The 22,321-nt window shown below is 44.5% G+C and overlaps 1 protein-coding gene across 1 annotated transcript in view; it reads right to left on the bottom strand.

Moving 5' to 3' along the window:
- Positions 1-22,321, bottom strand: part of CFAP300 (cilia and flagella associated protein 300) — a 96,337-nt gene that overhangs the window by 58,714 nt on the left and 15,302 nt on the right. The window contains exon 3 of the mRNA XM_077484396.1: positions 17,847-17,919. Coding sequence (XP_077340522.1) covers positions 17,847-17,919 — 73 coding nt within the window. The remainder of the gene's footprint in view (positions 1-17,846; positions 17,920-22,321) is intronic.

The raw sequence follows: 22,321 nt of genomic DNA on the forward strand, positions 1-22,321 counted from the left end.
TTTGTTTATTGAATCTTTTAACACACAATGACAACGTCTCTTCTCCTGAAGAAACGCTGATCACCACCATTATTAGTAAAAAAAAAATATATATATATATATATATATCATAATAAAAATGCCATAAATATATCCCTATTTTGTAGATGCTATAGCTTTTGCGCAAGCCAATCAATATACGCTTATTTATGTACCAAAAATATGTAGAAGAATACATATTGGCCTAAACTGATCAAGAAATTATTAGAAATTATTAGTTTTTTTGGATATTTATTATAGCAGAAAGTTTATAACGCAAAAAATAAAAATAAAAATCACAGAGGTGAACAAATACCACCAAAAGAAAGCGCTATTTGTGGGACAAAAAGGACATAAATTGTATTTGTGTACAACGTCGCATGGTCACGCAATTGTCAGTTAAAGTGACGCAGTGCCGTATTGCAAACAATGGTCTGGTCATTAAGGGGGTAAATCCTTCCGGGGCTGAAGTGGTTAATATAATACTGAAGAAGAGTAGTGGAGGTGAATGTTGTATTTGGACCTTTTAAGCCCAGAGCTTGACAAATCCCAGCAGCTCGGTAGGCATCGCCCCCAGAAAGACGGCTGGCAGAACCTTTTATTACAATTATTTTTTATGGACAGCTCCTTGGCTACTTAAATCATAGCACAGAGCTAATAAATCGTATGTGTTTTTGTCCGGAACTAAAAATTGCCATGTTTAAAGCCTTCTATTTTTATTCTTTGTACACTGATGCTGTCTGCATGGTAATACTGAGAGGGTAGGCTGGGGAAGATTTAGCAGTGACAATCACAAATAAACATTCCATGAAGGTAAGAGCTTAAAGTAGATCTAAACCAGATCACTGGGGTTCAGTGCCATTTTAGTTTTTCTTAAGAAATTAGCTAGCAAAGCCTAACTAAATAGTAGGGAAAACTTAGAAATATATAATAAAACAAATATCACTGAAAAAATACTTAGCCTACCTTAAAAGTGGACGGTGTCTGTCACTATGGCAGTGCACGGTGTCCGTCACTATGGCAGTGCACGGTGTCCTTCACTAGGGCAGTGCACAGTGTCCGTCACTATGGCAGTGCACGGTGTCCGTCACTAGGGCAGTGCACGGTGTCCGTCACTAGGGCAGTGCACGGTGTCCGTCACTAGGGCAGTGCACGGTGTCCTTCACTAGGGCAGTGCACGGTGTCCGTCACTAGGGCAGTGCACGGTGTCCGTCACTAGGGCAGTGCACGGTGTCCGTCACTAGGGCAGTGCACGGTGTCCGTCACTAGGGCAGTGCACGGTGTCCGTCACTAGGGCAGTGCACGGTGTCCGTCACTAGGGCAGTGCACGGTGTCCGTCACTAGGGCAGTGCACGGTGTCCGTCACTAGGGCAGTGCACGGTGTCCGTCACTAGGGCAGTGCACGGTGTCCGTCACTAGGGCAGTGCACGGTGTCCGTCACTAGGGCAGTGCACGGTGTCCGTCACTAGGGCAGTGCACGGTGTCCGTCACTAGGGCAGTGGACGGTGTAAGTGGGGCTGAGGTTGGCATCAGTAGTTTTTATTTTTTTATACAATTATTTTTTTTTTTAGGAGAATTGTTGGAGGGCTTTGGTAAAAGAAGAGCGCATGGGGGGCTGGGCAGCAGAACAAAAGAGGAACAAGGACAGAATGGGTAACGGGGGGCATTTACTTGAACTTATCCCCTGGATTATCCTCTTGCAGCAGCTGTATGCTGGAAGGAGGGAGAGGAGAAGCTGCTGCAGGATGAAAATAAAGGAGATTGTCGAAAGACAGATATTTTAAATGGCTGGGGATTCAAATTTTACCCCCTTCACCCAGGCACCCTGAGGTGACTGCGTCAGCAGCCTAATGTTGGACGCCAGCAGAAGGTTGCTTAGGCAACCATCTTAGGGCACCAAGGTAAGGGGGGACGGTAAAATCAGAATCCCCAGCGACTTGTTGGGAATTCAGATGTTTAAAAATACTTGTCTACAGAAGGGGGGGGGGGGGGGCAGCAAAGGACAGGCGCCTAAAAGAACGGGATCGATTTATTAAAGGAGTAAACCATGTTCACTTTCACTGGGAATTTTCACTTTGAAAATTAAAATTTACACTCATCATGAATGAGGTGAAACAAAGGGAAACTTCACTTTGCAAACAATACACATCCATGTGCATGGAAAATAAATTAAAATAAAATAAAAAAAACAAACAGGAATCGCAACTTCACCTAGTTCATTGTGCCAAGTGACTTTTCTCTTTGCATAGTTAATTCTCCTTTGTCTTAGTGAATGAAGTACAGTTGTGCTGACTTCAATCTTCTAATCATGCATGAGAATAAAATAAAAGTTTTTTTCCTTGCAAAGTGTATTTTTACTTTGTTGCACCTCATATATTTCGAGAAGTTAAAATTCACTTTGTAAAACAAATTTTCAAGTTGTGCAGGCTCCTGATTGAAACAAGAGAACGTGGCCACGCAACGAGTGTCAACACAGTTACTTGTTATCTACACTGGAAGCAATGACAAACAATAAAAGAACACAGGACAGCAATTGAGAGACAGGGAGAGAGCATGGTCACCCCATAACCACAAGTGCCGGTGTCCTATCATATATGGTCCCCCATCGGATAGTGTCAGCTGTGTACTGCGCATGCGCAGTACACACAGATTCCGAAAATAGCCGAGGATGAACGGCGCCTGCGCCGCGAGTCCAGGTTCTATCCCCACCATCCAAGTGGACATAAAGCTGGAATATAAAACAGCCCGAAGCATGGCGAGCGAAGCTCGCCCGCGAGGGGCCTTCTAATTTTCCCAAACCTATGTCCGCTTGGATGGTGGGGCTATCACCTCCACTCACGGCACAGGCGCCGTTCATCTTCGGAGATTTTCCGAAGCTTCTTCTGCCCCGGGCGGACACTATATGATGGCAGGACACTATCTGCCAGAACACCGGCACAGGTACCTTCATGGCATGGTTAGCAGGTACTATTTTAGTGAAATCTGCAGACTTAAAACGATTGAAAGTGTCTTTAGATTATAATTATCATTGCAGTAATATTTTACAGATATTACATTTTTGTAACTGGGTTTAGCTCTATTTTAAAGAAACCTTGTCAGCAGTTTGCACTTCTTGCTTTGAAATCTTCTTTCAATCTATTGATTGACTTCTCATAAACCGGCTTCTGGAAAATTTTGCTTCGAGCCAATCTGCTGCAGCACTGATCAGTGTGCTTTGACAGTGGGGGAATCTCTCTGTCTGAATACAATGACACAGCTGGGAGGATTTCCTTATCCACCTTGAATGTGTGGAGCACCCTCCTAGCTAAGGATGCTAGGTAAATCTAGTTTTTTGACTTCTTCTGTAATTAAAGGAACAGTAACTGTTTGTTTTGGTATGTCCAGGGTTCACAGGCTTAGAGTTTGATTGCTTCCCCCTGCCTCCGGAAGAAGCTTCCAGTGCTTAGGGTGAGAGATTAAAATAACCAGCCTGAATATTTATCATGGTCCAACCAGTCCATGGAAAGGGGTGTCCAGAAGAGGGTTTGAAGGGTGATAAATAGTCTGAGGCACTGGAAAGCTGGGTTCTTCTCCACAGGAGGCATCCAGAATCTGAGGGGTTATTACCCTTAGGCAGCCCATGGATTGTGTAGCTGCAGTGGGGTCAGTGCTGAGGGCCTGGATGGACTGTGCTAGAAGATGATTGTAGGTTCTCACCCCAAGGGATCTGCTGTGGAGAAGGACCATCTAATTGAATGGACCGTGTCTGGAGAAAGCTGGAAGGTAGCAGCTGTCCTGGGGACTTGCGAGTAAAGACACTAAACTGATTCCTGTGACTGTGCACTGTTCTAGAGATCACACTGGGCATCAGCAGTTGTGCATTGGTGCAATGGAACCATATGCAAAAGAGACTTGCCCTATGGTCCCCAGCTTTGAGGTATTAGCCTATCCAACCCTCACACACACACTAAAATTGTCCTCTAATTGCTATGTGCTAATCATTTTAGAGTATTCCATGCTCAACCCTCTCCTGTTAAAGTTTCTACAAGATATAAATCTTAAAAAGACATCCCCTAGACCACGTGTCAAACACAAGGCCCGTGGGCCAAAATAGGCTTGCCAGGCCATTTCATGTGGCCCTCACACCTCTCCTGCAGCCGCGGCACCCTCCATGTCTCTGCCCCTTCTGTGTCTCAGCAGTCAGCAGAAGGGTGGAGGACAGAACTTCTCTGCCAGATCCTTCGCTTCTCTGTGCAGCCGCAGCACCCCCTCATCTCCACCTCCCCTGATCTCAGCATTCGGCAGATTCCCGTAGCTGACTCCAGCCCTCCACTGGTCCTAATGCAGACTCTGCACTTTCTACTTCCCAGCTTCGCCCCCAGCTTCCTCCTGGTAGCAGATCAAGGTAAGGGGATGCACTGTGATGTAAGAGATTGTGGGGGATCCTTGACTTCTGATGGTGTGGGGGCTCTTGACATCAGATAAGGGGTGGTGGGGTGCTCTGGACATCTAATCTTACAGATACAACTGGCCCTTTGAGGTTAACGATAATGATGAGGCGGCAATGAAATTGAGTTTGACACCCCTGCCCTAGACTGTATGATTAGTGCCAGTGTGAATAGACTGGTGCTTGCGGTGGTGTACAGCCTCTGTACTTTATGGAAGAACCAGTTACTCCCAGCGGCCCCTTTGGGGATAGCACTACCTGCTTGTTAACTAAACAGAACCTCCAATGAATGTGTGCTTTGACTTTTATTAACGCTAAAGCTGGCTAGATTTTTGAATGAATGAAAATTCTTTGTGCATTTAATGACTGGATAAGGTTTTGTTCGAAAGTACTTCAAACTCTTGCTTGCTTTTAACATTGAATTTTGGAATTAATGTAATTTCCCGAACGAAAACTACATGCGCAGTTATAAATTCATGTATTCGAGAAAACGTTTCCATTGCGTTTTTTTACCTTTTCTCGTCACTGCTGTTAAAGACGAATGTTGGTATGACCTCACTAACTATTAGAAAATTGAACAGACATTCTTAAAATGGACATTTTCAAATGAAATTCTACCAGTCTATGGCCAAGCTTATGTCTAGCCATACACTCTTTGATCAGGCCAGTGGGCTGAATGAGAAATTCTGATGCTTTAGTGTCGTGACGATTAACTTCAAAATTGAAACCTCATGTCAAGTCAGGAGGAGTTTGAAGCCTTTCACGACTCCAATGGTAACGTCTCACAAATGCTCTGGCAGGCGTTGTGGTGCAGTTGCAGAGTGTTAAAATTCGTTTATTTACTGTAAAGGAATAGGAGTTTGTGGAGCGGTTTTAACGTGCCTTAATGCTAATTAATCGCTTCAAAACAGCGCATAGGGTGTTCAGGGAGCGTTTTTTAACTCGTCATTAACGTTTGTAAAACGCCAGTCTAAGGCCGCGTACACACGCGCGGACTGTTCGCCCAACTTTGTCCGCTGAACAGTGTTTCGGCGGACAGTCCGCTCGTGTGTGGGCTTTCAGCGGACAGTTTCAGCGAACAGTCCGCTGAACAAGGTTTTTCGGAAATTCCGAAAAACTGTCCGCTGAAACTTTGTTTCAGCGAACAGTCCCCTCGTGTGTAGGCTTGTTCGTCAAACTAAGTTCCGCGCATGCTCAGAAAGGATTTACACTCCGAAAGTTATAATGCAGTGTATAGGACGTCGTATTTTTCGTCCCGTCGTACGTGCCGTTCACGTCATCGCGCACGGTTTCAGCAAACTGTTCGTTCGTCGTGTGTGGCCATGTCCGTCCATGCTAATTTTGAGCGGACTGTTTGCTGTTTGACGGACAAAGTTGGGCGAACAGTCCCCGCGTGTGTACGCGGCCTAACGCCCATACTAATGCTCATTAACGTGCATCTAACGCTCATACTAAGGGAGCGTTTGTTAAGCAGTAGAGCTAGTTTACACTTGATTCAAAAACACATCCTCGGACACGCTTTGTTAAAGCTCTGTGAACGCCAGTCAAAGCTCCTGTCACTAAATAAAATGATTAGCGGACAGTCCTCTTTACACCTTGCTTTTGCTTGGTGCTTCGATAAGGCTTTGGTGGAGCTTCGTTGGGGCTTTAATGGAGCTTCGGTGAGGCTTTGGTGGGCTTCAGCCAAGATTTGCCATAGACTTCTATGGAGGATTTGAAGATGCTTTGAAGCACCACTGAAGCTACATGGGGAAAGCAAAGCAAAAGCAAGGTGTAAACAGGACTCTCAGCTAACCATTATATTTAGTGACAGGGTCTTTGACTGGTGTTCAGAGAGCTTTAACAAAGCCTGTCTGAAGCCTTGTTTTGAAGCAAGTGTAAATGAGCAATAATGCTGCATACACACGACCGGACTTTCCGGCAGACTAGGTGCGACAGAATCAGTCTGTCGGACAATTCAATCGTGTGTGGGCTAATCCAAACATTTTTCATAAAAAATAAATAAATAAATCAGACGGACCTAGAAATAGAACATGTTTTAAATCTGTCCTATGGACTGGATTCCTAACGTGAAAACCATTCATCTGTATGCTGGTCCAATGGACCAAATACGACGCAAGGGCAGCTAGTGGCTACTGGCTATTAAACTTCTTTTATTAGTCCCATCTTACATCATCACGTTCAAAACAAACAGACTTTCGAACTGATTGAATCCATTTAATCTGTGTGTTACCAAGTCAGTTAGTTCGGAAATCCATCGGAACTCCGCCGAAAAGTCAGTCGGTAAGACCGAAAGACCCAATCTGCCCGAAAGTCCGGTTGTGTGTACGCGGCATTAGAAATTTAGTCAAGTGTGAACAAGCCCTTAACCGCTTAACGACCGCCCCATGTACATATACTGCAGCAGGGCATAAATCTATCCCAAAGTTTGTAGACGCTATAAGTTTTGTGCAAACCAATTAATATACATATTGACCAAAAAAATGTAGCAGAATACATATTGGCCTAAACCGATGAAGAAATTTGATTTTTTTATTTTTTATTTATTGAATGTGTTTAATAGCAGAAAGTAAACAATATTGATTTTATTTTCAAAATTGTCTTCTCGTTTATAGCACAAAAAAATTTAAACCGCAGCGGTGCTCAAATACTACCAAAAGAAAGCTCTTTTTGTCAGAAAAGAAGGACATAAATTTGAATTGGCTACAGTGTTACTTGACCGTGCAATTATCAAAGTAAGGCAGTGCCGTATTGCAAAAAATGGCCTGGTCAGGAAGGGGGTAAAACCCCCCAGAGCTGAAGTGTTTAAAGACCCAAAAGAAATCTTCTGAGGTTACATGTACCCCATAGACAGCCTGATCACCCTTCAAATCTAGATAAACCAGTCACTGGATGACTGGTATCTAACATATGGGCATCTGCAGTTTATGGTGGAGGAGATGCCCGTTAGGCAACATCTGGAAAAAGAGATGGATGGCATATTACCTGTCATCTCCTCTACACCTGGTAAAAGCAGTACATGGGTGCCTTGAAAATGCAAAGTTGAGAAACAGTGACAGTTTAATGACAGTACAGGAGACTTGGCTGAAAATCTTTATCTATTGTCCCTAATATGTCCTCAGGCAGTACTACACAAAAGTCTAGTTTCATCACCAGGGTGGGGATGATGATTGTCAATCTGAATCATCAATCATAGGCAATACAGGATGTGGAAGGTGTGGATGGAGGTTCATCTATAAAACTGCTGACAAAAATAACTGCTATTTCCAGTGCAGTGTCCAGAGATAGCTCATTACAGTATATTACAACAGTTTATTACATTGCTTGTCTAATGCTAGTGTAATTGTTGGGCTTTTATTGTCCTGAACGCAGAGAAACCATGACTGTAATGCCGCGTACACGCGATTGGACTATCCGGCGGACAACCTGACGGAGTTTGCAGCAGAGGTCCACCGGACTTTCCTGAGCGGCATGCCCACACACGACCGGACTTTTCCCGCGGACAATCCGCCGGACTTTTGAAATGAACGGACCTGCCCACACACGGGGAAAAGTCTGTTCATCTTAAACGTGGCTCCAGGTAGACGGAACTAGTGAAGGAAATCAATGTCGCCGCCTCCATTGGTGAGATTGACACCTCGCGAGCCCCGTCACCTGGTATGGATTTAAAGGGGAAGCCCTACGCTAAAAAAAAGTCCATAGCAGACCATTATTTGAGCACGCAGCCTGGCCGGTCTGGAAAGGGGGTGGGGATGAGCACCCCCCCCCCCCCGAGCCGTACCAGGCCACGTGCCCTCAACATGGAGGGGTGCTTTGGGGAAGGGGGGCCCCCCACCCCAAAGCACCTTGTCCCCATGTTGAGGAGGACAAGGCCCTCTTTCCAACAACCCTAGCCGTTGGTTGTCGGGGTCTGCGGGCGGGGGCTTATCAGAATCCGGGAGCCCCCTTTAATAAGGGGGCCCCCCCAGATTCAGGCCCCCTACCCTACGTGAATGAGTATGGGGTATGTATTGTATGTATTGTACCCCTAACCATTCATCTGGTGAAAAAAAGTGTACAGAAAAAAAACACAACAGTTTTTTTAAAATACTTTATTAGACAGCTCCGGTGGTCTTCTCTTCTTCCATCTTCGGGGGTCTTCTCGCCCGGCTTTCTCCTATGTTGCCGCTGCCGTCCGAGGGTCTTCTTCTGACTTTGGGGGTCTTGTCCCGGTCTTTGCTTCTTCTTTCCGGGCCTCCGCTTTCTTCTTCCAGCTGTTTTACTAGCGTTGGGGGGGGGGGGCCGCAGGGCCCCCTTCTCCAAAGCACCCCCCCATATTGAGGGCACGTGGCCTGGTACAGCTCGCTCATCCCCACCCCCTTTCCTGACCGGCCGGGGCTGCGTGCTCGGATACGGGTCTGCTATGGACTTTGGGGGGACCCCCACGCCGTTTTTGCGGCGTAGGGCTTCCCCTTTAAATCCATACCAGGTGACCGGGCTCGCAAGGTGTCTATCTCACCAACTTTCTTCGCTAGTTCTGTCTACCTGGAGCCACGTTCAAAATGAACAGACTTTTCCCCGTGTGTGGGCAAGTCTGTTCATTTTAAAAGTCCGGTGGACTAGCACACAGACAGGCGGATTGTCTGCCAGACTGCCGAGTCTGTTTGAGTCAAAACTTCTTTCTAAGTCCACCGGACTTTTGGGAAGAAAAAGTCTGCCGGCACGGCGGATTGTCCAGCGGACTCTGGTCCACTGGACCAAGTCCGCTGGATAATTTGATCATGTGTACTCGGCGTTAGTGGTTGCTTTATTAATGTATGTTTAAATGTATAGGCCAGTTTTTATTTCATTTTATTTTAATAAATTTAACTTTTTAGTTTTTTTGCTTTTCTTTTTAAATTCTTTATAAAAGGTTCTAACTGAGCATACATCGCCCCAACTCACTGAGTATTATTAAGCTGGTGTTAGAGTATAGGTAGTGCCTTAAATAAGGCCAAATAAATGGATCGGTTACAGGACAAGGAAGGGAATGAGCTTCTAGATCGGGGGTCAGCAACCAGTAGATCGTGGCCAGGTGACTGGTAGATTGCGGTCTGGGCTTGCTGACCCGACATTTATATCCTGCGAGTTTGGTGCACTTTCTGAATGCCAGAGTTTTGGTCCGCTTTCAGAAAGTGCACCACACCTGCAGGATATAATAGAAGTCTATAGCAAAGTGCAGCCAACGCAGGAAGGTCGCAGATGCACTGTGCTGCACCCGTGGTGTATTTAATCCACAGCACAACAGTGTGAAAGCAGCCTTACAGGGGGCTCAGAACAATAAGGGTTCATTTACATTTGTAGTTTGGGGGGTGGTAAAAACCCTTAGTTAAGGTGTGTTTTTACCACCCCTGCCCCAACCGCACCCCCTGCCACATGCCACACAAGGAGTTATATGCCCTGTCATATTTGGCAAGTGCAACACCTGCCAAGCATGACCCAGTCAAGTGAATGAGGCTATGCAAATGCCCTGCAACCTTGTGCAGTACAGCAAAAAAAAAAGAAGTTAAAGCAGGCAGCCTTGTGTTGCTTTCTCACCACCTGCTTTAACCCCATGGACGTTGCAGAAGCATCAAGTTGCGGGACACTTGCAGAGTAGCCCCATTTACTTGAATGGGTAGCGTTTTGCAGGTGGTAGCACCCACCAAAAGCAACAGAGGGTTTAATTCCTGCTGTAGCATGTGTACACCTTTGTCTGCTACCTCAGCAGCTGAAAGGGGTAGGGATTGGGGGCAGTAAATCCACGACTCAACTGCAGGGTTTTACCACTCCACAATTTTGTGTGTGAATGAGCTCTAAGGATGCCGCTGCCGAATGCAACTAAGGGCTCATTCACAAGTGCAGCAGGCACTGCTGCTCCCCTGAAAAGCAATTTAAGTGTTTTTGTCAGGTGGCGAGGAGGCGATATGTTGCCTCCTCACCACCTGATTTAAACCCATGATTGCCACGCAATTGCGACATAGTAGTACAGAAATTAGAGGTTTAAATCAGGCGTGAAGAGGCGACACTGAGCCACACTGTGCCCTTTGACCACAGTCCATATTCCCATCGCACACATTCCTGGAATGAGCTCTATTGAGTGCTGTACCAACCGCCAGCTGGATACTGGAACCTGTACGATATCTAGACCAGCACAGTCACCAAGTATCATCAATTTCGTCTAAACATTTTTTATTCAAGAAAGATCACACCACAAAATGGTATAGTGCAACGTTTGGGAGCCAAGGCATGCCTGACCAAGAGGTCCTGCGTGGCTCCCAAACATTGCACTACACCATTTTGTGGTGTGATCTTTCTTGAATAAAAACCGTTTGGACGAAACTGAGGATCCTTGATGTGCTGGAGAAGATCTACATACAGTGATCTTTGATTTCTCCCATGTTGTTTAGGTAGATCTCCACCTCTTAGCCCCTGTACACACGGTCTGAGATTTCCACAACCAAATCCGTCGGATTTTGTCCATTGGATCTTGTCCGAAACTGTTTGGATACACATGGTCGGACAAGGTTGTCGAAAAATCCGATCTTTCAGAACGTGATGACGTAATTTCGTTACGATGGGACTACATTCAGGCTAGTAGCCAATAGCTTTGATGTAAGAATTTGATCTGAGCATGCGTGGCACTTGGTCCGATCAAAATTCTCTACACATGATCGAAGTATGTCCGATCGGACCAGTTTGTCGGAAAATATTTCCAACAAGTTGGAAAATTGGGTCCGACGGATATTCCGACAGAATCAGTCCGATGCATACCACACACAGTCGGATTATCCGACAACACGGTCCGATAGGACACATTCCGACGGATTCTCCGACCATGTGTACAAGGGCTTAAGGTTGCCTACCCCTGTTTTAGATGCCAGCTGCCATCAGGGGAAATAACAATCAGAACAAGTTTTCCAACCTCTAATCATTGGTCCCACCCATAAGTAGTCAGCCGGGCAGTATCTGCATGCAATCATTGTCTGATGCAGACTAAAAATAGGAAGATCCCACAACTGTCATCTCGTGTCTATCAGCATCTTAAAGCAGAAACTAAAGTGCACTTATGGAAATAAAAAGTCAGCTTGTACCTATGCTAAACTTCCAATAACCGTGCCCCTTGGATCCCAGGTTTTGGCAGCGCATAGGTTCTTTTTTTTTCTCTCTTTTCCCCTTAAGGATCTAAGCCTCACCCCCTGTCAAGACCGCTGCCAGAGTTTGGCGATTTATCTCAGACCTTTGGCAAGTATGAGGTCTCTGTTTCAGACCCCTCTTGCCAATTATTCCGCCTGCCCCCATTTATCAACAACATACATTTATTGATCTTATTATTTACATCGCAGATACAACATTCATGCATCCGCCCCTGAAGAAGCGAGCAGGGTCTCGCGAAATGCATAGGGCTTTATTGATGCTCGTTTTATGCCAGTACATGCTGGGTATTATTGATGTCTGCATTATGTTTACATACTTCCCTGTCCACATGTATGTACATTTTATTTTCTTATTGTGTATGTGTATTTACTGACCCAGCAACGTTTAAGTTTTATTGTTGCTCATGGATGTACAACATTTGTAATAAATCTCTGTATATTTACTTTCATCTGTGTTGTGTACATTGGCTATTATGCCGGGTAACTCACAATCATTGTTGTTGCCGCTCTGTTACATAACATTTTTGAAACAAATAAATTGATTTTGTCTCAGTGTTTGCTGTGGACATTAGCTAAACCTCTCTCACCTCCTCTAAAGGACTATTTTTAACGCCAAAACGCCAAAATGTTAATTCCCCGAAATGTTCTTAAAAGGGCAATTTTTTTTATTGAAAAAGAAAATAAAGTTTTTGTTTTTTTTATTGCATTTAAGTGTAAATGTGAGATCTGAGGTCTTTTTGACCACAGATCTCACATTAAAGAGGTCCTGTCATGCTTTTTTTCTATTACAAGGGATGGTTAAATTCCTTGTAATAGGAATAAAAGTGATCCAAAAAACATTTTTTTTAAAGGGACAGTGTAAAAATCAAAAGTAAAATAAATAAGAAAAAAATAATAATAATTAAAGAGCCCTGCTCTGTCGTGCTCACGTGCAGAAGCAAACGCATACATAACTTGTGCCTGCATATGTAAACGGTGCTCAAATCCCACATGTGAGGTATCGCCGCAATCGTTAGAGTGAGAGCAATAATTTTAGCAAAAGACCTCCTCTGTAACTGAAAACTGGTAACCTGTAGACATTTTTAAACTTTGCCTATGGAGATTTTTAAGTGTCAAAAGTGTATTTTTTCCCAAAAAATTGCGTATGTAAGACCGTTGCACAAATAGGGTGTGACAACATATTGCAACGACCGCCATTTTATTCTCTAGAGTGTCTGAAAAAAAAATATTGGGGAGGTTGCAAGTAATTTTCTAGCAAAAAACCCTGATTTTAACATGTAAACACCAAATGTAAAAAATAAGCCCGGTCCTTAAGAGTTTAAGCAGCCAGGTAGAGTCCGTCTGCCTCTTTTCTCAGTTATGACACAACTTTGAACTTTTTTTAGTCATGAAACTCAACACGAGAACTGTCGCAGAACTTAGAAGTGTTAAGAAGTACTTTTTAAATAAAAACAGATACATTTATTTTTTATAGTGGCCAATTTTTTTATGCAAAATGTGTAAAAAACATTTAAAAAAAAAATTAAGAAACAGAATACCAACTACAAACAAAAAGACTGTTTTCATAAATGTCCTCCAAAGTTTACTGCCTGCACCATAAATCTAAGGGGTTGCACAGGGACACAGGGATCAACTAACGCAGGTACTACAGAGTGCCTGTTCTTTCCCATTGCAGTCTTAATATATGCACTCTTCCCTTTCCCAGGTCTTTCCTTATCAACGGGACTATAAAACCTTGGGAATGCAGTACCATACTGTACGCTACGTGAAAGTCTGTCAGCCAATCAGTTTTCATTAGACTTGACAGCCCTTGTTCCCCCCACCGAAGGCCCTGCCGAGATCATGGCATCTCACAACAGTCCAATGCTATCTGACTGTGGTTAAAGTGCAAATTCACCTTTTCACAAAAATGAAAAGTTGAACTAATACACAACACCTTTCCCACCCCCAGGTGCCCGCTGCAGTTACCTCCATGTATTAATAGCGGTCACTGCTCACGCAGCGGGTGCAGTGGTCTAGGGATTTGAAAGCCCTGCTCTTCTTCCCCTTCTTTCCTTAGGGCTCAAGGGATGAATGAGAGCAATTTTGATTGGTCACTTGCTGGCACATGACTGCTTTGACCAATCAGAATCACTTTGATCCATCCCGAAAGCTCTAAGCCCTTGTACACACGGTCAGACATTCCGACAACCAAAAATGTTATAGCCCAGCTGGAAAACTTGGTCCGGATACTCCGACGGAAACAGTCCGATGGAGCCCACACACTGTCGGATTATCCGACAACACGGTCCTATCGGACATTGTCCATCGGAATGTCCGACCGTGTGTACAAGGGCTAAGGAAAGAAGGGGGAGAAAGGCAAGGCCTTCAAATACCCAGACTGCTGCAGTAGCTGCATGGACAGTGACAGCTAATCACCCACGGCAGTATATGCAGCGGAGACTGGGGGCTGGAGAGGGTTACGCCGTTAGTTCCCTTTTTCATTTTTTGTGAAAAGGTGAACTTGCACTTTAGGTAACAGTTATCAAACTACATTTCGCTCTTTTAAGAACTTGTGTGCATGGGCCAAAAAAAAGCAAAATGCTTTCAGGTGCATTCCGGTTGATTTTGATCAGTTTGGAATGCCTCTGGGTACCTTCACAGCTGTATTTGACCTCCACTTGCCTGCAGTTGCATCAACCTGCCTCAAGCTACTTTGGCATTTCCATTGACTTATATGGAAGGAATTGCAATTCTGACAGGAACAAAAGCCAGAAAAAAAGATTACGTCGCTCCAGGTGAGACCGCCACCCACATTATCTCCGTGGTGGGTGCTCGCCATCGTTACATAGCAAGATAAGGAGATGTTGGCTGCACACTACTACTGTGAAGATGCTTAAATCCTTTATTCCATATATCATCAAGTGAAGACAGCACAAAAAACACAGAGTATGTTGTGGCTGTTAATGCGTTTCACACATATGCTAGTGCTTATTCGAATAATGAGCGCTGGATGATTACGGATGATGGAGGCCAGTGTGCTTACTGGGACCTTCAGTGCTGCAGGAAATTTTCTGTACCCTTCCTCAGATCTGTGCCTCTTTACAATCCTGTCTCGGAGGTCTAAAGACAATTCTTTGGACTTCATGGCTTGGTTTGTGATCTGAAATGCACTGTTAAGAGCCCTTTCACACCAAGCCGCCCCAGGTGTCGGTGGCAAATTGGCGCTATTTTTAGTGCCGCTTTACTATCATTTTAGCAGCACTATTCGGCCGCTAGCAGGGTGGTTTTACCCCCCCCCCCCCTTAGTGGCCGAAAAGGGGTTAAAACCAATCGCAAAATGCTGCCCCATTGATTTCAATGGGGAGCAGCGGTGAGTTCACCGCTCCTAAGAAGCTGCTGGCAGGACTTTTTCTGACGCCCTGCCAGCGCACACTGTGAAAGCACACTGGAGTGAATGGAGACGCTGGCAGTGTGAAAGGGGTCTAACTGTGGGACCTTACATATTCAGGTGTGTGCCTTTCAAAATCTTGGCCAATAAACTGAATTTACCACAGGTGGACACCAATCAAGTTCTAGAAACATCTCAAGGGTGATCAGTAGAAACAGGATGCACCCACGCTCAATTTTGAGTGTCATGGCAAAGGCTGTGAATATTTATGTACAAGGGATTTTTTTGGTTTTTATTTTTAATAAATAATATTATATAATATTTGCAAAGGATTTCAAACAAACTTCTTTCACGTTGTCATTATGGGGTATTGCTTGTAGCATTTTGAGGAAAATAATGAATTTATTCCATTTTGGAATAAGGCTGTAACATAACAAAATGTGGAAAAAGTCAAGTGCTGTGAATACTTTCTGGATGCACTGTAGTTTCTAATTCCACTAGGCTTCAATTGAAGAAGAATTCCAAACCGGATATTTTGTAGGTTTTCTGGTGAGTTTTATCCTGTCATGTTACTTGATGGTTTCCAGAATTCAATTTGTGGCAACACCTACATGCTAAATTCTAAAAAAATAGGTGAAAGCAGTTTTCTGCTTTTAGGCCAGTAGATGGGGGTTAATTCAGTACTGAAACAGAGCATATTTTCACAAATATCTGCTATGTTACCGAAAAAACACAAAAGGAACACGTGTCTACAACACTGTCTATGGCTCTCATTTAAAAAGCATTGGTATGGCTGCACCACTCTAATGCCTTGTACACACGGTCCGACTATCTGACAGAAAATGTGCGTTTGGATCGTGTTGTCGGAAAATCCGATCGTGTGTGGTCTCCATCTGCCTTTTTCCGACGGAATTTCCGACACACAAAGTTTGAGAGCAGGATCTAAACTTTTCCGCCAACAAAATCCGATTGTTTAAATTCCGATCGTATGTAGACAATTCCGACGGACAAAGTGTCATGCATGCTTAAAATAAATTAAGTGACCACAGCTATTGGCTACTGGCCCATTTATAGTCCCGACGTACGTGTTGTATGTCACCTCGTTAAGAACGATTGGATTTTCCGACAACTTTGTCCAACCACGTGTATGCAAGACAAGTTTGGCAGAAAATTCATTGGAAAAAATCAGATGGATTTTGTTGTCGGAATGTCCGATCGTGTGTACAAGGCATATTTGAGAAAAAAAAATTGCACAGCAATGTGGTTTACAAATGTGCTCAGCGTTCCACCAACTTCAGAGTCCTGAAGCTGGTGAAGTATATGTTCAAAACAAAAAAAAAAGCCATCAGGACCACCACTTTTCTAATCCAATGGGCAGAGAGGACTCCACAAGGATTTACCAGCTACACACCACAGTCTGATTTTCATGTGATGGGTTGTAGTGTGTAACACAGCAGTTCATAGTGAGGATGGAATAGCAATATCTGCTGTACATTATAAATGAGCCCCAAAGATAAGGTTCACTAGTTGTCAGTCACAGACTAAAATCTACAAATTCTCTAAATCAGACATTCTCAACACAGAGGAACCCTTGAAATAACTTTCTGGTCCCAGGGAACCCCTGCTAAAAATGACTATATCTACAACGCATGATACATTAATGTGATGGTCAGTGGGAACAATGCTCCTTATACTTGTGGTCTGCATTGGGAAGACTTTCCACCTTACAGATAGCTAAAAAGAACAATGGTGGGAATCAGTGGGAACTTATCAAAGATGCAAAAATTGGTGATTGCTCAAACAACCTTTGGAGCAGGGGTGCTCAACCTTTTGAAAAGCAAAGGCCACTTAAAGAGGAAGTAAACCCTGATGAGTCTACGTAGACAGCGGTGCCTGTCTTTCGGCAAATATCTCCTAAACTGTGTAGGTTTAGGAGATATTTCTTGGACCTACAGGTAAGCCTTAATCTAGGCTTACCTGCAGGTCAAAGTGTGTTGTAAGGGTTTACAACCACTTTAAGTGATTTGCTAACTTGTTGTAGGCCACAATGAAATAATTTTAGTCACAATTTTGACTTTTTATTTTGAATAGCATAATGAACATTTTCCTCCTGCAGTCGTTGAATGTCGGTAGGAGGGAGAGGAGGAGAAGCCAGCTTTCAGTGGTTGCAGGAGGAAAATAGAGAGAATTGGTTCCTGTATATGCCACCTCTCTTGTCCAAGTGTAAAACAGAATGTGACAGGAAAGCCACACAGGCCCCCTGGAACATGGGACAGGGTTGCCATTGCAATCTCTGACACTACACCAGAGGCTGGGGGGGGCTGTGGTGCTAAAAACACATCTCAACTATGGGGTTTTAATCCCCCCAAACCGCAAATGGAACCTTCTATTATATCTTGCGGATATGGTGCACTTCCTGCAAGTACACCAAAACTTCCGCATTCAGTTTGAGGTTGAAGGCCAAATCAGAGGGCTCTGCAGGCCAGAGGTTGAGCACCTCTGCTTTGCAGAAACCCTTGGTTAAGAATCGCTGATCTAAATTGAAAAAAAAAAAAAGACAAACAGCTTTTAACATTACATTTGACTGAACCTCTTGTTTTTTGCTGGAATTTTCCTATAACAAAAAACATATAATAATCCAGAAATTAGACTTTTCTCCTGTATTAAGCGTCATTTGTTTTTACAAGTAGCCATTTTACATTTTCTATTTTTATCTGCTCCACCCGCTCTATAAACATCTCTGGGATTACTGTAGCTGTAAACGACTAATCTGTCATAAAAATAAGGAACAATTTTATTGACCTGGAATCCCCAAACCCTCATCCTATAATTGTACATCAGCAAGAAATTTAAAACGGAAGAAAAACAGCAAGATTACCCAATGTAGTCCACTGTCCTGAGCTGGAAAGAACTTTTAAATGGGAAACCACATTTGGATCCTGGAAAAATGCCTGAAAATAAAGATTATTTTTTAATGCTGTGCCATCTCATGCCAAACTATAAGGCAGAACAAACAGAAATGAAATTTTGTATTGTGCAATGAATAGTGGCTCATATTAAACTTTAGCAACCAAACATAAGTCAGCTTACAGTAGTCTGACAGTAAAAGTTGGTTTATTTTTTTCACTGCTCTTTGAATTATCATAGTAAAGAGACCCTGCCTCCAATAAAGCATTGGAAAGGAAGGTGGTACCTAAAATGCAGAATGTAAATACTTACCTCTCTTGCTGCCTGTGCTGCAAATCTGTTGCGGAGGAGCCTTACCCCGAAGTCTGCTGGATTAACCAATACTTCCTGGCAACACACACAGCTGCCCTCCACACCGCTACCGCTACAGGAGGCTAGTGAGCTCTGTAGGGGACACACATGATCAACACTCCTGGTAGTGCTCATCAGTGCAGGCAGCAGGGTAGGTGATCATTTATAGTCTTCTTTTCAGGCACCTTTGCTTGTAATTCTATATTGGCAACAGGGTTGCTTTAAAGCTAGTAATTAACCAGCACTCCATTTGAAAATAGTATTTCACAATACAATCATTAATTTCTGGATTGATGATCTAGAGTCACTTTTCATCTTCTCAAGTGATGGAGGTGGGGTCCTTCTTTAATGATGGTGGTGAGGTCCCTCTTTTTCAACTACAATGATAGTGGTGGGTCCCTCTTCATCCTCTCCAGTGATGGCTGTAGGGTCCCTTTTTACCCTCTCCAGTGATGGAGGCAGAGTCCCTCTTCACCCTCTCCAGTGATGAAGGCAGAGTCCCTCTTCACCCTCTCCAGTGATGAAGGCAGAGTCCCTCTTCACCCTCTCCAGTGATGAAGGCAGAGTCCCTCTTCACCCTCTCCAGTGATGAAGGCAGAGTCCCTCTTCACCCTCTCCAGTGATGAAGGCAGAGTCCCTCTTCACCCTCTCCAGTGATGGAGGCAGAGTCCCTCTTCACCCTCTCCAGTGATGGAGGCAGAGTCCCTCTTCACCCTCTCCAGTGATGGAGGCAGAGTCCCTCTTCACCCTCTCCAGTGATGGAGGCAGAGTCCCTCTTCACCCTCTCCAGTGATGGAGGCAGAGTCCCTCTTCACCCTCTCCAGTGATGGAGGCAGAGTCCCTCTTCACCCTCTCCAGTGATGGAGGCAGAGTCCCTCTTCACCCTCTCCAGTGATGGAGGCAGAGTCCCTCTTCACCCTCTCCAGTGATGGAGGCAGAGTCCCTCTTCACCCTCTCCAGTGATGGAGGCAGAGTCCCTCTTCACCCTCTCCAGTGATGGCCGTAGGGTCCCTCTTCACCCTCCCCAGTGATGGCCGTAGGGTCCCTCTTCACCCTCTCCAGAGATGGCCGTAGGGTCCCTCTTCACCCTCTCCAGAGATGGCCGTAGGGTCCCTCTTCACCCTCTCCAGTGATGGCCGTAGGGTCCCTCTTCACCCTCTCCAGTGATGGCCGTAGGGTCCCTCTTCACCCTCTCCAGTGATGGCCGTAGGGTCCCTCTTCACCCTCTCCAGTGATGGCCGTAGGGTCCCTCTTCACCCTCTCCAGTGATGGCCGTAGGGTCCCTCTTCACCCTCTCCAGTGATGGCCGTAGGGTCCCTCTTCACCCTCTCCAGTGATGGCCGTAGGGTCCCTCTTCACCCTCTCCAGAGATGGCCGCAGGGTCCCTCTTCACCCTCTCCAGAGATGGCCGCAGGGTCCCTCTTCACCCTCTCCAGAGATGGCCGCAGGGTCCCTCTTCACCCTCTCCAGTGATGGCCGTAGGGTCCCTCTTCACCCTCTCCAGTGATGGCCGTAGGGTCCCTCTTCACCCTCTCCAGTGATGGCCGTAGGGTCCCTCTTCACCCTCTCCAGTGATGGCCGTAGGGTCCCTCTTCACCCTCTCCAATGATGGTGGCTGGTGTTCTCCTCTGCTGCATCAAACAGTGCTTACACTATAATGTTTGAGTACCAGTCTATACAGCTCTCTACAGTCTGGGTAATAACACAGCAGTTGTGCCATTTACAGCCTGGGCTCACAAGAAGTGGGCTGAAAGATGCCAGGCATTATTCAACCCAGCAGTGGACACTACCTCCCCCAGATTGAGAAGTGATTTGGGAACTTTTTTCTACATTTGGGGAGCAGATTAAAACTTTGGATTTCCCATCACTTTCTTTCCATTGACCATTGCCAAAGAGACGGGTAAATCCCCCCAGCAGGGACACAGAGAGCAATAAAACCAGATAAGCTTCTAATCTTCCCCTACTCTGAAAAATAAGCACAAATATTTTGGCTAAAATACCCTATTTGCATTCAATAGATATATTAATTTCTTACAACCTCCTTTTTGAAAATGTTAGCTGCCTGGCCGTTACTGGCCAAAATAATATTTGAGCCACTAACCAATAAAATGCATTTAGCCAGAGAAAGTCAGACTTCCCAATCTGCATACTTGTTCCAGGTCAGTGACTTAAAGAGTAACGCCACTTTTGTTGAGAAAAAAAAACCTACCCCTCTGGGTGATCTATGCACATTGCAAGGATTTTACTAAACGTTGCAAATTCCTACCTTTTGTTAGACCCCTTTCATACTGCCGACTCCCGGGCGTCAGCGGTAAAGCGGTGCTTTACCGGTGTTTTAGCAGCGCTTTGCAGTGGTTTTTAACCCTTTCTCGGCCACTAGCGGGGGTTAAAACCACCCCGTTAGCAACCGAGAGCAGTATAGCCACGCTGCCCCATTGATTTCAATGGGCAGGAGCGGTTTAGGAGTGGTCTATACACCGCTCCTAAAGATGCTGTTAGCATCCTGCCAGCGCACCGCTCCACTGTGAAAGCCTTCGGGGCTTTCACATTGGAGAGACAGCAGCAGCTGTTTCAGGGCGCTTTGCAGGCGCTATTTTTAGCGCTGTAGCACCTGCAAAGCGGCCCAGTGTGAAAGGGGTCTTATTGTGAAGAAATAGCCGTTTGTCCATGTCCATGTGCTGAGTGAATCTGTATGGAAGTGGTTTTATAATTATCAGTCAGCTGCTGCACCTGCAGGGCTCCAATGAGGAAAGCTGCTGGATCTGCAACTCTTTAGATGTGATTGTCCTTTGAGCATCTAACCAAAAATTACATTTTTGTTGCAGGGGATGCCTGAAATTTGACTTGTATCTCAGTGCAGACTTCTGGGAAAATCAGTGAGCCAATCACACAAGCAGGAAATGACATTTCTGGGGGGTGTTCTGTACATCATATGTGTACAGAACACCTCCAGGTAGCCATATTGCATTGCATTTTACAGAAAATGACAGAGCTGCAGTTTGAAAAGGAAAGGGCATTTTTCTAATAACATTTAATTACAATATGACTTGTGTCGCAATTGTATACGCAATATTATTTATTTTTTTTATTAAATAATTTTTTCCCACAAAAACGGAGTTACCCTTTAAGCCAGTAATGGGGATGTCAGCTAGACAACTAGTATTTGCAGGAGAGAGAAGGTCCACACAACAGGATGCTTATTTTTCCAAGCAGGTTTTCTTTAAACTTCCAAGTAAACAGAATATGAAAAAAGTTATTTTATGTTTTTTGATTACTTTTTGGAAATGACTTGTCTTTGTAGAAGTGAGCTCGCAATGGCGACAATGTATTAAATAGTTCTAAACAAATGGCATACTATTAAGATGGAAATGTCATTAACATACGTTATGTCTGCTGGACACCAAGTGGTTCGGGCGGGCATCTGATAAAGTCATTTAAAGCCAGTTCCACAGTCTCCTGCCACTAATGACATCCACAGACTTTAGGATTAATGTCTGCTGTACAGTCATCTCACCTTGTCTGTCCTTTACACTTGTATGTCATTCAGAGGAACGAATGCACCGCTTACGAAACACAAAACAATTGGTAGCTATACAAAAAAGCCCCGTCATGTCTATCAAAGTTTCTCAAAAATAATGTGTCTGTTTTGGGGCCCGTGTGGATGGACTTTGGATTTCTGTCAATGGCATCAGTTTCCCTCGCTTCTGAGATCACTCAGAACTTATTGACAATTGCACTTGACCTGATTTAAGTGAGTTTTGCATTCCAATAGACTTGTATGAGAATGCAAAAGCTGCTTGAAGCAAACAAAAGCCTGTTGACACAGGTCATTGAACATTTGCATCCAATAAGATGCAAGCCTGCAAGGGAAAATCACACTGGGGTCGATTTACTAAAACTGGAGAGTGCAATATATGGTGCAGCCGTGCATGGTAGCCAATCAGCTTCTAACTTTAGATTTTTCAATTAACCACTTGCCGACAGGGCACTTTCACCCCCTTCCTGCCCAGGCCAATTTTTCAGCTTTCCGCACTGTCACACTTTGAATGACAGTTGCTACACTGTACCCATATGAAATGTTTATCATTTTCTTCA

Source organism: Lithobates pipiens, unplaced genomic scaffold (assembly GCF_037356315.1).
Source record: "Lithobates pipiens isolate NorthernLeopardFrog02 unplaced genomic scaffold, aLitPip1_a1.2 Scaffold_16, whole genome shotgun sequence".
NCBI classification, from domain to species: Eukaryota; Metazoa; Chordata; class Amphibia; order Anura; family Ranidae; genus Lithobates; species Lithobates pipiens.